General features: G+C 42.6%; 1 protein-coding gene across 4 annotated transcripts in view; it reads left to right on the top strand.

The window, feature by feature from the left end:
* txndc16 (thioredoxin domain containing 16) overlaps window positions 1-8,336 on the top strand; it is a 94,191-nt gene extending 85,855 nt beyond the window's left edge. For all 4 annotated transcript variants that reach the window (XM_033027286.1, XM_033027284.1, XM_033027287.1 and 1 more), the window contains 2 exons: window positions 1,249-1,439; window positions 6,731-8,336. In XM_033027286.1, coding sequence (XP_032883177.1) covers window positions 1,249-1,439; window positions 6,731-7,017 — 478 coding nt within the window. In that variant the 3' untranslated portion in view covers window positions 7,018-8,336. The remainder of the gene's footprint in view (window positions 1-1,248; window positions 1,440-6,730) is intronic.
* Window positions 8,337-15,263: the final 6,927 nt, after the last annotated feature.

A 15,263-nucleotide genomic window follows, 5' to 3' on the forward strand; every position in this document is an offset into this window, starting at 1 on the left:
CTTTATCCATCTCCAGCCATATATGGACTTGGAATAGAATGATTATTGTTCTAAATGATAGTTGTGAAAATGAGCAAAGGGGAACCATGCCACAGAGTGAACAATGAAAATCTTGTATTTCATATTTATATTCACTTGATTGTTCATTAATTCAATGAGTAAAGCCAGAAGGATATCAGCTTCTTAATTTAGTTTAGGCAGAGCTCATATATTTATTTTATCTTCAATAAGGCTACCTTCACCAATTCATTTGTTATTTTCTTCAATCAATTGAAGCACAAATATCCACAAATGGAAATGCAATCAATGCCAGATTGTGATCATGAATCAACAATGAATCGCTGTGTTCCCATTGACGTTTAATGTTTTATATTATTGAATTGCCATATTGTACGATAATTGTTTTTAAACAGACAATTCATCCATTAAGTATGTTATTTAAATTGTCAAATTAAATTTTGATTTATGTTCGATAATTAAATCATTCAGAGTGAAAAGAGGGTATTTGGCAGCCTTTGCTACCACAAATGATAATAACAGTGTCACGTAAAATATAAATATTGTTTGAACTGCTCTGGTCATTCAGTTTTATTATTTGTTTATCAAATGTTTGAAGTGGTGGATTTAATTTAAATGTTGTGTGACTTGTCAGGTAGATCTCATTGTAACACTTCCTCTAATTTCATAAATAATAATTTCAAAAATCATTTAATCTGTGTTGTTTCTAAGTATATAACCTGTATCGTTCCTCATTAATAACATAAATTAAATCCAATATTTTCATCGAACATAGAATAGCGCAGTACAGGAACTGGTCCATCGGCCAACAATGTCTGTGCTAAACATGATGCCAAGACCATCTCTTTTATCTGCCTGCACATAATCCACATTCCTTTGTTCCCTGCATATCCAAATACCTATACAAAATTCTCTTATATGCCACTATCATATGTGCCTCCACCACCACCCTGACAAAGAGGGGCAGGCATTCACAATCTTCTGTGCAAAAAAAAATTGCCCCGCACATTTCCTCTAAACTTTGTCCCTTTCACTTTAAAGCTATGCCTTCTAGTATTTGATAGTACATTTGATTGTAGTTGAATACATTTCACTCTAGTAGTTATGTTTCACTATAGTGTATTTCATTGTGTTGTGGTCCAGTAATTTTATCCACAATATTTTTATATTTATAACAATTTTTTAATAACAATTTTTATAACAAATTTTCCATATTTTTATACCAACAAGGCGAAAGACGCAAGTTGGAAAAGAGATCCTTCAAATATACTTGAACTACCTCCCGCAGCTACCAGCACTTATCTTAGTGAAACTGAGCTCTGGAAGCCCTGTGTTTGCATTTCCAGAAGATCAGGTTATTTCAAGAGTGAATGTGCTTTCCTGGTTAAAGAAGGTGCAGCTGGGACTGGAGCAACCCAACAGTAAGTAAAATGGAGATTGTCAAAGGATTTAAGTTAACAGCAGTGTCTTTGTCTTCCTTTACAATGCATAATAGGACCATGTGGATGCATATTCTCAGCTCTCCTGTTTGTTCCATGTGTAACTCTCACAGGGAGGTGAGAGGCCAGACACACGGCCAAGACAACGACATTCTGGATGTTGCCATTTTTTCCCTCCTTCTGTTATGGTTCAATGTACATGGAATAAGATCATGTGATAGTAGAATTAGGCCATTCGGCCCATCATCTACTCCGCCACTTAATCTTGGCTGATCTGTCTCTCTCTCCCAACCCCATTCTCCTGCCTTCTGCCCATAACCTCTGACTCCTGTACTAATCAAAAATAGCATAATTGGAGAGGTTATATGGCTGGTGAAGGATGGAGGATACCCGGACGTGGCGTCGAAGGTTGAGAAGCTGAAGCAAAGAAGTGGACGCTAAATAACTGAACGGAAACAAAGCCAAAAAGCCAACTAACCGAAAGGACGGGACGCCTAAAAGCAATCTCACCGAAAGACCGCTATGCCGAAAGGCCGCGTTGCCTAAAAGCCAACTCACCGAAAGGCCGCTCTGCCGAAAAGTCAAATAACGGACATGACGTCGCCGGGAGGATGGGGGGGGGGGGGGGGGGGCGGGACTTATCAGCGATTGGTCCAGAGTCCCGCGTCCATCACATCACTGGCTGGTGGAGACGGGAGGATGGGGGTCATTTTCCCACACAAGCCATAGGTGACTGGGCAATCTGAACCCGAGCACCAATTTGTAAGCAGCCGAAGAAATCACATCCCTCGGGACAGCCCCCACTCTCCCACGGCCGCCCTCCCCTCATCTCCCCCGTGCGGCCGCACTGTGACGGGCTGTGAGTCGGCAGCGCACGCCCACACACGGGGCCAGGTGGAACAGAGGTGTTGGGCAGGCTGGTCCCTCCACCCACCCAGAGTCACTGACCGCGATTGACGCCATCGGACCCCAACCCCCACACCATGGTGATTCACCCCCCGATCCCCGCACCCCGACCCACACACCGGATGATTCACCCCCCCGGCTGCGGGGACAGACGGCTCGGGGCATTGGAAGCCATAGTAAATCGCTTTTAAAACATGGCGGGGGGGGGGGGCACACAAATTCCCTGGCGGGCCGATGACAAGTGGGCATGACAACGAACAATTTTATCTCCTCCCCCTCCCACCCCCCCCCCCCCCCAATAAAGCAAGTTTTATTGTTTGTTTAAACACAGTAATACCGGCTGGTTGCCTGCGTAACGCACACAAGCTCCCACACTCAAAACTCCAGATAATCTGTAATCTGATTTAACCGAAGATGGACCCAAAAAGCTGCAGTAACTCAGCGCAACAGGTAGCATCTCTGGAGAGAAGGAATGGGTGACATTTCAGGTCGAGACCATTCTTCAGACCCGAAGACTGAGTCTGAAGGGTCTCGATCCGAAACTCCACCCATTCCTTCTCTCCAGAGTTGCTGCCTGTCCCGCTGAGTTACTCAGCATTTTGTGTCTATCTTTGGTGTAACAGTTGTCTTATTTCATCGGCTGAGACCATTCAAGTCTGAAGAATGGTCTCGACCTGAAACGATCGGCTGCTGAGTGAAGTCCCTCCCCCCCCACACACCCCCCTCCCTCACACACAGCCCACTTTCCCACTCCCCCTCCTCCCCACACATTCCCCCTTCCCCCTTCCCCTCTTCCCCCATCTCCTCCTCCCCACGCACCCCCCACACCCCACCTTTACCCCTCCCCCATTTCCCCCCCTCCCCACCCACACCACCCCCTCCCTCCACGCCACCCCTCCCCCCCCCACACCCTTTAGAGCACATTACTGGGAAGTCCCTTTTCCCAAGAATATCACACTTTGCTTGACCTTTTTTTAATCTCTACTTATGACTGATCCCACGCACTCCTGGTTGACTTCTCCTACTCATTACCTCACAAAATATTTTTTTAAGGTTCTCCGGAGATCTCCTTACCGCCTCCCATATTTAATTAAATTATATTCATTCTTGACCCAAGTGCTGCATTAACTTCCAGTTAAGCAGCAACTTTAATATTCTGATCCTTATTTCAAATCCCATTTTGACCTTGCCCCTCCCGATCTCTGAAACGTCTTCCACCCTGACCGTCTACTGAAATATCGGCACTCTTCCTATGACCTCTTGATGAACCTCACTTTTAATCAAGCCACCTAGAGCAGGTGTCTCTAGATGCCAATGCCATAAGCTTGTTCCTCTTTTCAGAAATGTATTAAAACCCTCTCTCTTTACCCTACCTTTTGATTATCTGTCATTACATATCCTTAAATAGCTTGGTGTTAAATGCTGTTTAATACCACTTATGTGATGTGCAATTGTCACGCTGAAGGCATTGTTTTGTGGTGTTGCATTGATGTTTGTCTCTGTCTCCTATTACACTTCTGATGCCAAACTTTATTTCGAGCCTTTTCTAATGTGCAAACCATGGAAAGTCCCAAAGCACAGTTTTGAAATTGCGTCATAGGTTTTGCAATTGAATGGTAAACATTTGCTGATAGTTGAAGAAAAACTGAGCAAGAACAGCTTAGATTTGCTTCACTTCCCAAAATGCCTAACAAGCTGTAAAATATTTTTTCCAAACGTCCAAGTGAATGTGTACTTTCTACAGAAAGGAAATAACTACTCTGTCTGTTTACTTTTGTGGCATTCATTGGAGGAGGAATTTAGTCCAGGGTCTTGTAAAATTCCTTGCTTTCTTCCAAATAACATTAAAGAGTCTACAATAGACCAATGTTGTTCACTTCACTACAATAGACCAATGTTGTTTTAATGTCTCATTGGATAGATGGTACGTCAGACAATGCCAGGCTTCCTCAAGGATGCTCCAAGATATAATGGAACCTGCAACCTTAGCCACTGACTCCTGAACAATTGTCCAAGCAACTGAGCCAACTGTCAATAGACACAAAATGTTGGAGTAACTCAGCGGGACAGGCAGCATCTCTGGAGAGAAGGAATGGATGACGTTTCGGGTGGAGACCCTTCTTCAGACTGCTGAATGAAGATATAGCAGTCTGAAGAAGGGTCTCGACTCGAAGTGTCACCCATTCCTTCTCTCCAGAGATGCTGCCTGTCCCGCTGAGTTACTCCAGCATTTTGTGTCTACCTTCGGTTTAAACCACCATCTGCAGTTTCTTTCTACACACTGAGCCAACTGTCAGATGGGTTTGGCTGCAAAATTTATGTTAGAAATACATTGTAACTCCAAGGAATGGATTGGCCAGACAAACAAAGAAGGCTGGAACTAAAATATTAACAGCAGGCTGGAGGTGGGGATTTACCGATTCCATAAAATAACTGGAATTTCACATTGACAACTGAGGCATACTTATACTTGAGGCAACTTTCCCACACTCGTTTGTATGCTATTTAAACCACAGTCAAATACTGGAATAGTTATACCGCTGAGTTTATGTGAGTGCAAATTGTTTTGATTTTGTGTCTCTGCAACAATTTAATGTAATTCAAGGCCATGAGATGATGCAAGGAGCTGCAAGACGTTTTAATATCTTGCGTTTATTGGTTAATTCTTGTGATCTGTTTAATTTATAATTTCAACAGGTTTGAATAAATCCACCAAACAAACCTTGCTGCCATTTAAGATTAGCATCACATTTCATTTCATTCTCATTGTACTTCCATGACTCACAATGATGTATATCTGCTAAATCCTGCCATAGTCTCAGCACAGAAACAGCCCCTTGGCACAACTCGTCCATGCCGACCAAGATGCCTCATCCAGGCATGTCCCATTTACCCCCGTTTGGCCCACATCTTACTGAACGTTTCCTATCCGTTTACCTGTCCAAACGTCTTTTAAATGTTGCTACTGTACAATACTTTACTTCCTCTGGCGGCTTGTTCCATATACCCTTGTGTGTGTGAAAAAAAAATTGCACCTCAGGTTTGTATAAATCTTTCTATGGGCCAGACAAGGGCAAATGGGACTAGCTTGGATGGGGCATCCTGGTTGGCATGGGAGAGTTGAGCCGAAGGGCTAGTTTCATGCTGCAAGACTCTTAAAGGGCCTGTCCCACTTTCACGACCTCTGTCGAGTTTAAAGGACCTAAAAAAAAATCAAGATCGTGGTAATCTATGAACTCCTACAACCTTCCACGACTATGTTCACAAACTCCTATGAACTCCTACGAGTATGTCTACGAATTCCCACGACTATTTCGATGCCCTCCTTACGAGTAAAAAGTTGCAATTTCTTTCATCCCGACCATTTTTTACTTGTAGACATTTTTTACCGGGCTGGAAAAAACGTCCCGACTTACCTGATGCCACGAGTACCTACGGCCAGTATAACGGGCCGCTACGATATATCTACGACCTCCTACAGACCTGTTACGAACATTCTGCGAGTTTGAATCAAGGAGAAAACTCGGGAGAATTCGTGAATAACTCGTGAAAGTGGGACAGGCCCTTAAATCTTCTGATTTAATGCATCCAAAACAAGGAAGACTTGAATGTCACAGAAACCAATTTTATAAATGAGTTTGCAGATAAAACAAAACCAGAAGATAAGACCATTTTGCACTTGTCATTGGTGGTTAATGTGCCTGACTGCTGCTTATTGCACAATAGGCTGATGAATGCCTATTTTTAATGCCTGCTACAGCATTTCTCATCACTAATTGTGTTTGGCAGGTCTCAAAAACATTCACTTGCAATAAACAGCTGTTGTGTAATTCATTTCACAATGGATATTTTTGTCAAATGTTAATGCTAATAAATGATGATTAGCCAGACTTGTGGCATCTCTAACCCTGGAAATGCTTAAGTGAGTGGGATGTAATGTTTAAGTTATTAAGGAGCAATGGAGGAGCCCTTGGTAATTATCACAGTGAATAGGGTGTTTCAATGTACATGTAATCCTGGGAATATTTTCCGTCGTGGTGTCGAGGATGACGCCAGGTTTGGCAGTGACACACCAAAACTTGCACATGATGTGCTTTATTTACAAGAGACAAAAAAGTCCAGTGCTGCATGGGGGCACTGTCCCTCATCCTCAGGGTGCACGTGTGGTGGACCTGGCGATCTTGGGCTTGTCCGAGCAGCACAGTCCTGGCCTGGAAGGAGGAGTATCTTTCCCTTTTCCGTTGAAAGTTCACTTCTGCAGGGTCAGTAAAAAAAGTAAAGAACTATGACCAGGAAAGTCCAAGCTGAGCTATGTGATTATTATCAGGAACCAGTTTGAAGGTGTTTTTATGAATTTGCCTTTGCAGATGTGCTCGAGGATAAGAAGTGGACACCCCCACAAGCTGCTTATGACTTCCTGGCCATGATGGATGCTGTACGTCCTGGATTTGCAAAGCAGAGGACACCCGACTCTGCAAAGCGGGATGATGCCAATGAGGGGGAAGGCGAGGCAGAGGTGACAAGCGGTGTCGATGAGGCGAAGGATCGCATAGAATCTGCTGCTGAGCCTGAAAGAGAGACCTTGCCTGAGACACTGAACAGACCTACAGTTCAGGACAACAAGATGCAGCAGAAGGTTCACAGTGAACTCTGATATGAAAGCAGACTTTACCTCTGTTCTCAGGGCATTATCCAGCATCATTGTTCTTCCTGTCTGACAGATAATACAACATGGCAAAGCAATAAATCACTACAAGAAGACATTGGATGATAAACTTGATTTAAACCTGCAAAACGCTTCAGTCTAAACCATGCAAAGAAACTCCGGTCATTTCCATTCAGGATAATGTTATTTCCTTAATTAAACAATTCAGATTTCCTTTTGCAACATATGTGCGTGTATAGGAAGACAAATAATACTGTTGGTGTTGGAATCTGAAACAGACAGAAACAGAAATGCTGGAAGAACTTAGGCAGTTAAGCAGCATCTGCAGAAAGAGAAACGAGTCAACATTTTGGGTCAGTGACCTTCGTGAACTGGAAGGGGAGGTGGAGAGCGTACAGTTTAAAGTCAGAGCAAGGTGCAAGACAAAAGACCATATGGTGGCAGGTTAAAGCAGATCAGGTGATAAGAAGCAACAGTATTGACGCAAGTGTTTCATTGTTATATGCACTGGGTTACAGAATAATGCAATTATTAACTCTTTCAATTTTACAGGCCCATTTTGAAGCAAAAACACACAGATAAATGTACAAGAATTAATATTACAATAAATTAATAATCAGTAATCCAAGTACTGCCTCACAGCGGAGAGACCTGGATTCGATCCTGACCTCGGGTGCTGTCTTTGTGTGGAGTTTGCAAGTTCTCCCTGTGACCTCATGAATTTCCTCTGGGTGCTCCTGTCTCCTCCCACATGCCTAAAAAGTGCAGAATTGCAGGCTAATTGCCCTCTGTAAAATTCCCTGAGTGTGCAGGGACTGGTTGCAAAAGTGGGATAACAGAACTAGTGGGAATGGGTGATCGCTGGTCAGTGTGGATTCGAGGGGCCGTTGGGCCTATTTCCCTGCTGTATCCAAACTAAACTGAGACATGAAAGGAAATACCTCTTCAAGTAATCAGACCATAGTCGTGCAAAAAACAAAATCCATAGTGCAAACAAAACAAGCCCATGGTAGATTGTTGCAGAGGTAGGGCTGTGCCTTAGCGTTGTGCAATGCTCAAGAGCTTTGGGAAGAAGTTAGAGTTCACGGTTCTCAGGCTCCTGACACTCTGACGATACTTAAAAATGTCTTGCCATTACCTGATCTGTCCTCATCCATTTCCATATAGTCTTTGTGTGTACATGCACCAGTCAATATCAATGATGCCAAACTGGAGCTGGTTAACAGGATCAGTTCCTCGGCATAAATATCTCCAACAATTCATTCTGGACCAACCACACTGAAGCCGTGGCCAAGAAGTACATGAACGCCTCTACTTCCTCAGAAGAATAAGGAAGTTCCACACGGAATGTGAGAAGAGGGATTGACCAGGGTGAAGAAGATCCTTGATTATGTTGACTGCTTTCCTGAGGCAACATAAGTGTAAATAAAATCAATGGCAGGGGTGGGGTGTGGGAAGCTGTGTCCGTGTGATGGACTGGGGTACATTCACAACTCTGCAATTTCTCGCTGTCTTGTGCTCAGCAGTTTGAAAACCAAGCTCTATGGTGCATCTGTTGAAGTTTGTTAAAAGCTCTTGGGCAAAAGTTTACAAATGATTGAAAACCCATACAAACAGATTTAGGAATAGCTTCCACCATGCTGTTATCAAACTCCTGCACTGTCGTTCCATACACCAGGGTGTTGTCCCAATCTTCCTACTTACCTCATTGTGGGCCTTGCACTTTTTAAATCTGCACTTTCACTACAACTGTAATGCTATTACATTGTAACATTATGTTCTGCCCTTTGGTATTTTCCTCCTTGCATTACCTGTTGTACTTGTGTATGGCTTAATTGTACTCATGTACAGTATGATTTAACAGAATAACACACAAACAAAGCTTTATTCTTTGTATCTGGGTAAACATGACATTAATAAACTAATATCAATCCATCTCACCCCCCCCCCCCCCCCCATGTGTTTTCAAAGGGTGAACTCTGCACTCTCTTCCCACTACCAGATGTGAGGAAGGGTTGCTGACCCGAAATGTTTGTTTTTTTACTTTCTACATATTTTGCTCATCTTGCTGCTTTTTGTTCTCCAGCATTTTTCGGTTTATGTACGTTGTTTGCTGATTTAACATTAGGAAATAATGCGCAAAATTAGTATACAAGAGAGAGATAAAATAACATTCAAAATAAACCTTGCACTTCCAAGTTGGCAGAGATTTAATTAAAGTAAAAACTTTATTGCTCTCATCTCCTGATTGGTTTTTAATAGGCTATGCTTAGTATTTCACCCCCTCAATTCCCAGTAGCTGTGCTCAAGTTTGTTTACCATGTATTGTGAAACCTAATATAAAATTTCAGTCGAATTAGAGTTCAGCTGTGAATGAAAACTTGGAGCTCAGTTCAAATGTGCAGTACATGTTGGCAAAATGGGATTAATGACAATCTCACCAACTCTGTCACGACAAATGAAATCACATTGAACCATTTACAGAACGTTGCAATTTTACCCTTTAGTACACCAGTCATATTTATTTATAATTAAAATTTTTATGCATGCAATTGACTAATAGTACTTTTGTGTTGATAATTATTTGTTAAATGCTGAAGTAAAAAATGATCGTAACGATATCTTCATTTCTGTTTCATAATAATAATTATAGGCTACAAAGGCACCATAGAGCCATACAGCATTGAAACACCCCTTTGACCCACCACATATATGCTGACCAAAGTGCCCCGTCAAAGTTAGTCCCGTTTGCCCATGTTTGGCCCATATCCCTCTAAACCTTTCCTATCCATGCACCTGTCCAAATGTCTTTTAAATGTTGTTATTGTACCTACCTCAACTACTTCCTATTAAATCTTTCCCTCTCACCTTAACCTATGTCCCTTAATCCTTGATTTCCCTATTCTGAGTAAAAGACTCTGCATTTACTCTATCATCCTTCATCATCCTCCTGCACTCTAAGGAATAAAGTCCTAAACTGCCCAAACTCTTCATGTAGCTCAGGTTCTTGAGTCCTAGCAACATCTTGGTAAATCCTCTCTGCACTCTTTCGAGCTTACTGGCACATTTCCTTTAGCAGTGTGACCAAAACTGAACACAATACTCCAACTCCACTGTAAAGAGAACATAGAAACAAAATGGTGGAAACACTCAGCAGGTTGGGTCACATTTTTTGGATGAACAGTCGATGGCATTAACTCTGTTTCTCATTGCATGGTCTGCTGAGTATTTCCAGCATCTGCTGTTTTTGTCTCGGGTTCCATACATCTGCAGTTTTTTTTCTGCTTGTCATGTGTTCTAACACAAAATCACATTTTTTTTAAACAATTCATAAAACCGAGGAATAAAACAATGAAACGTGTACAAGAATAATTCATATGCTCTTGGATTCAAAATAAATTCAACAATTGGTTGCAAGGCTATGAATGACTGAATATGACACTGATGATAAGATCCAGTTAGAAGTTATATTGAAACCAAGGATTTGCATTACTTTTAAAAGTATCATGCCTGATATAACATATTATCATGACTTAAGAGTGTTTAATTGTCATATGTACTGACAACGGAATAATGAAATTCTTGCTTATTGCAGCTTAACAAGCCCATTAACGCAATAACACACTGATAAATATATAATAATCAATAATGCAATAAATTTATAACCATACTAGATAAACATAATAGTGCAAAAAAAACCCAAAGTCTGTAGTGCAACCAAAGAAAGTGTCCATGGACTATCAGAGTTGCTGATGTTAGTGTAGAAAGGAACTGCAGATGCTGATTATACCGAAGATAAACACAAAGTGTTGGAGTAACTCAGCAGGTCAAGCAGCATGGGTGACCTTTCTCTTTTAGGAAGGTCCTGACCCGAAATGTCACCCATTCTTTTTCTCCATAGATGCTGCCTGACCGACTGAGTTACTCCAGCCCTTCTTGTCTAGCTTGCTAAGGTTAGTGCTGTGTAGTGTGCAAGAACCTGATGGTTGTTGGAAAGAAGCTATTCTTGCACCTGAAGGTCAATGTTTTCAGGGTCCTGTACCTTCTTCCCAAAGTAAGTAGTAAAATGAGAGCATAGCCAGGGTGGTGTGGGTCTTTGATGACATTGGCTGTCTTTTTAAGACAGCTCCTCTTATAGATCCCTTTGAAGGTGAGGAAGTCAGTACCCGTGACACACTGGGCAGTATCTACATTACTCTGCCATCTCTGTTCATGGGTGTTTGAATTGCTGAACCAGGCTGTGATGCAACCAGTCAGTATTCTCTGTACTGTACACCTGTAGAAATTTGATAGTGTGATCATTGACATATGGTTATTGATGTTTATTTTAATCATATCTTTTTTGGATGTATTGCGAATACAGTCTTCAAAATGAATAAAAGCATAACCAAATGGCTCCATGTAAAATTAATGGATTTCATTGATGTCATTACACAGAGAGTGGTGAATCTGTGGAATTCTCTGCCACAGAAGGTAGTTGAGGCCAGTTCATTGGCTATATTTAAGAGGGAGTTAGATGTGGCCCTTGTGGCTAAAGGGATCAGGGGGTATGGAGAGAAGGCAGGTACAGGATACTGAGTTGGATGATCAGCCATGATCATATTGAATGGCGGTGCAGGCTCGAAGGGCCGAATGGCCTACTCATGCACCTATTTTCTATGTTTCTATTTTCTATGTAAATGACATATCATCTGATGTCATACCAGGTGACAAGAAATTTAATTTAAAGAGAGTTGCCAATGTTTCATAATAACACACTGTAGAAAATAGAAATGTGTGGATGTTTAAACATGCAATTTTATAAACAGATATGAACACAAGCAATTATTTGAGGCCCAGATAAATAATAATTTTACGAAATCATGAGAGGAATAGATCAGGTAGATGCACAGAGTATCTTGCCCAGAGGAGGGGAATTGAGAACCAGAGGACATAGGTTTAAGGTGAGACAAAGATAAGATCCTGTCTTAAGATCGGGTAACCTTTTTACACAAAGGGTGGTGGATATATGGAAAGCGCTGCCGGAGGAGGTAGTTGAGGCAGGTACTATTGGAACGTTTAAGAAACATTTAGACTGGTACATGGATGACAGGTTTCGAAGGATATGAGCCAAACGCAGGCAGGTGGGGCTCGTGCAGATGGGACTTGTTGGTTGGTGTAGGCAACTTGGGCCAAAGAGCCTGTTTCCACTCTGTATGACTCTATGAGTCCAATGCTAATCCAATAGTTGATTACTTCAGCCCAGTGAAGATGATGATTATTTTTTTGCAAGAATAATGCAATTCCTTGCATGTAAATTTAATTTGTGTAAAAGAATAGTATATTGCAGAATGGCACTTTTGTGGGACAAATCATGGTTTCTTTCCTTATCAGTTTTCTACATAAAAGTAATAGGTACAAAATCACATGGGTCAGGATAGAAGGGTGATGAAGTCCATGAGTTCTGCATGGGTCCAGAAGGCAGCACCGATTCAGTCATCAATGTAACGGAGATAGAGTTCAGGGATAGGGCCAGTGTACGCCTGGAACAGGGATTGTTCAACGTACCCTACATAGAGGCAGGCATAGCTGATCCCATGCGGGTGCCCATAGTTACGCCTTGGGTTTGGAGGAAGTGGGAGGAGTCAAAGCAGAAGTTGTTGAGGGTGAGGACCAGCTTCACAAGGTAGAGGAGAGTAGAGGGAAATTCTGCGGTCGAGGAAGAAACGGAGGTCTTTAAGGCCTTCCTGGTGGGGGATGAAGGTGTAGAATGACTGAACATCCATAGTAAAGATGAGGGAGAGAGGGCTCGGAAAGCGGAAGTCATTAAAGAGACGAATGGCATGTGAGGTATCTTGGATATAGGCCGGGAGAGATTGGACCAGTGGAGAAAGGATGGTCGAGGTACGTGGAAATCATTTCCGTGGGACAGGAGCAGGCAGAAACAATGGGTCTGCCAGGGTAGTTGTTTTTGTGGATTCTTGGGGAGAAGGTAAAAATGGGCTGTGTGTAGCTGGGAAACGATAAGGTTGGAGGCTGTGGAAGGCAGACAGCAAGAAATGATTAAATAAGTGATAGTATTTGAGATTAAGGTGTGGTACTCATCTGCGGGATCATGGTCCAAGGATAAGTAAGGGGCGGTATCTGAGAGTTGGTGCCTGGCCTCAGCCTGGTAGACATACAGAAGTTTATAAATACATACCTCCAGATTCAGGAACAGTTTCTTAGAAACATAGAAACATAGAAAATAGGTGCAGGAGTAGGTCCTGGTCCCTTTAGCCACAAGGGCCACATCTAACTCCCTCTTAAATATAGCCAATGAACTGGCCTCAACTACCTTCTGTGGCAGAGAATTCCACAGATTCACCACTCACTGTGTAAAAAATGATTTTCTCATCTCGGTCCTAAAAGACTTCCCCCTTATCCTTAAACTGTGACCCCTTGTTCTGGACTTCCCCAACATCGGGAATAATCTTCCTGCATCTAGCCTGTCCAACCCCTTAAGAATTTTGTAATTTTGTTTCTATAAGATCCCCCCTCAGTCTTCTAAATTCTAGCGAGTACAAGCCGAGTCTATCCAGTCTTTCTTCATATGAAAGTCCTGCCATCCCAGGAATCAGTCTGGTGAACCTTCTCTGTACTCCCTCTATGGCAAGAATGTCTTTCCTCAGATTAGGAGACCAAAACTGTACGCAATACTCCAGGTGTGGTCTCACTTGGTGAGACCACACCTGTACAACTGCAGTGGAACCTCCCTGCTCCTATACTCAAATCTTCCCAGCTGTCATCAGGCAACTGAACCATCTTCTCATTCGGCCCTTCGAACAACTCTCTAGGTGAAAAAGTTTTTTCTCACCTCAGCCCTAAATGGCCTCCCCTTTATTCTTAGACTGTGGCCCCTGGTTCTGGACTCGCCCAACATTGGGAACATTTTTCCTGCATCTGGCCTGTCCAGTCCTTTTATAATTTTATATGTTTCTAAAAGACCCCCCTCATCCTTCTAAACTCCAGTGAATACAAGCCTAGTCTTTTAAATCTTTCCTCATATGACAGTCCCGCCGTCCCAGGGATCAATCTCGTGAACCTATGCTGTACTGCCTCAATCACAAGGATGTCCTTCCTCAAATTAGGAGACCAAAACTGTACACAATACTCCAGATGTGGTCTTACCAGAGCCCTGAACAACTGCAGAAGAACCTCTCTACTCCTATACTGAAATCTCCCTGTTATGAAGGCCAACATTCCATTAGCTTTCTTCACTACCTGCTGTACCTGCATGCCAACTTTCAGTGACCGGTGTACAAGGACACCCAGGTCTCGCTGTACCTCCCCCTTACCTAACCTAACCCAATTGAGATAATAATCTGCCCCCTTGTTTTTGCCACCAAAGTGGATAACCTCACATTTATCTATATTATACTGCATCTGCCAAGCATCTGCCCACTCACTCAACCTGCCCAGGTCACCCTGCAGCCTCCTAACATCCTCTTCACAGCTCACACTGCCACCCAGCTTTGTGTCGTCCGCAAACTTGCTAGTGTTGTTCCTAATTCCCTCTTCCAAATCATTAATATATATGGTAAACAATAGCGGCCCCAACACCGAGCCTTGCGTCACTCCACTCGCCACTGCCATTCTGAAAAGGACCCGTTCACTCCTACTCTTTGCTTCCTGACTGCCAACCAATTTTCTATCCATGTCAACACCCTACCATGTCAACACCCTACCAATACCATGTACTCTAATTTTAGTCACCAGTCTCCCGTGCGGGACCTTATCAAAGGCTTTCTGAAAGTCTAGATACACTTCATCCACTGGCTCCATTTTATTTGTCACATCCTCAAAAAATTCCAGAAGATTAGTCAAGCATGATTTTCCTTTCATAAATCCATGCTGACTTGGACTAATCCTTTTACTGCTATCCAAATGCCCCATTATTACCTCTTTAAAAATTGACTCCGGCATCTTTCCCACCACCGAAGTCAGGCTAACTGGTCTGTAATTCCCTGTTTTCTCTCTCGCTCCTTTCTTGAAAAGTGGGATAACATCCTTTCCTCCAAAGTGTTAAGACAATGGCTCGTGGCAGAAACATACACATATGTGGGAATAACTTGTGACCTCGCAACTAGATTCTGTGTGATAGTCTGTTGCGGTTCCTATGTGTGGCAAGAATTTGTTGAAGAGCCCCAAGCAAATGACTCTTTCTAAGCTTGAATCTGCACAAAGTATCACAGTGGAAGACTAGGCTAAGAAAT

The sequence above is a fragment of the Amblyraja radiata genome, chromosome 9 (genome assembly GCF_010909765.2).
Source record: "Amblyraja radiata isolate CabotCenter1 chromosome 9, sAmbRad1.1.pri, whole genome shotgun sequence".
NCBI classification, from domain to species: Eukaryota; Metazoa; Chordata; class Chondrichthyes; order Rajiformes; family Rajidae; genus Amblyraja; species Amblyraja radiata.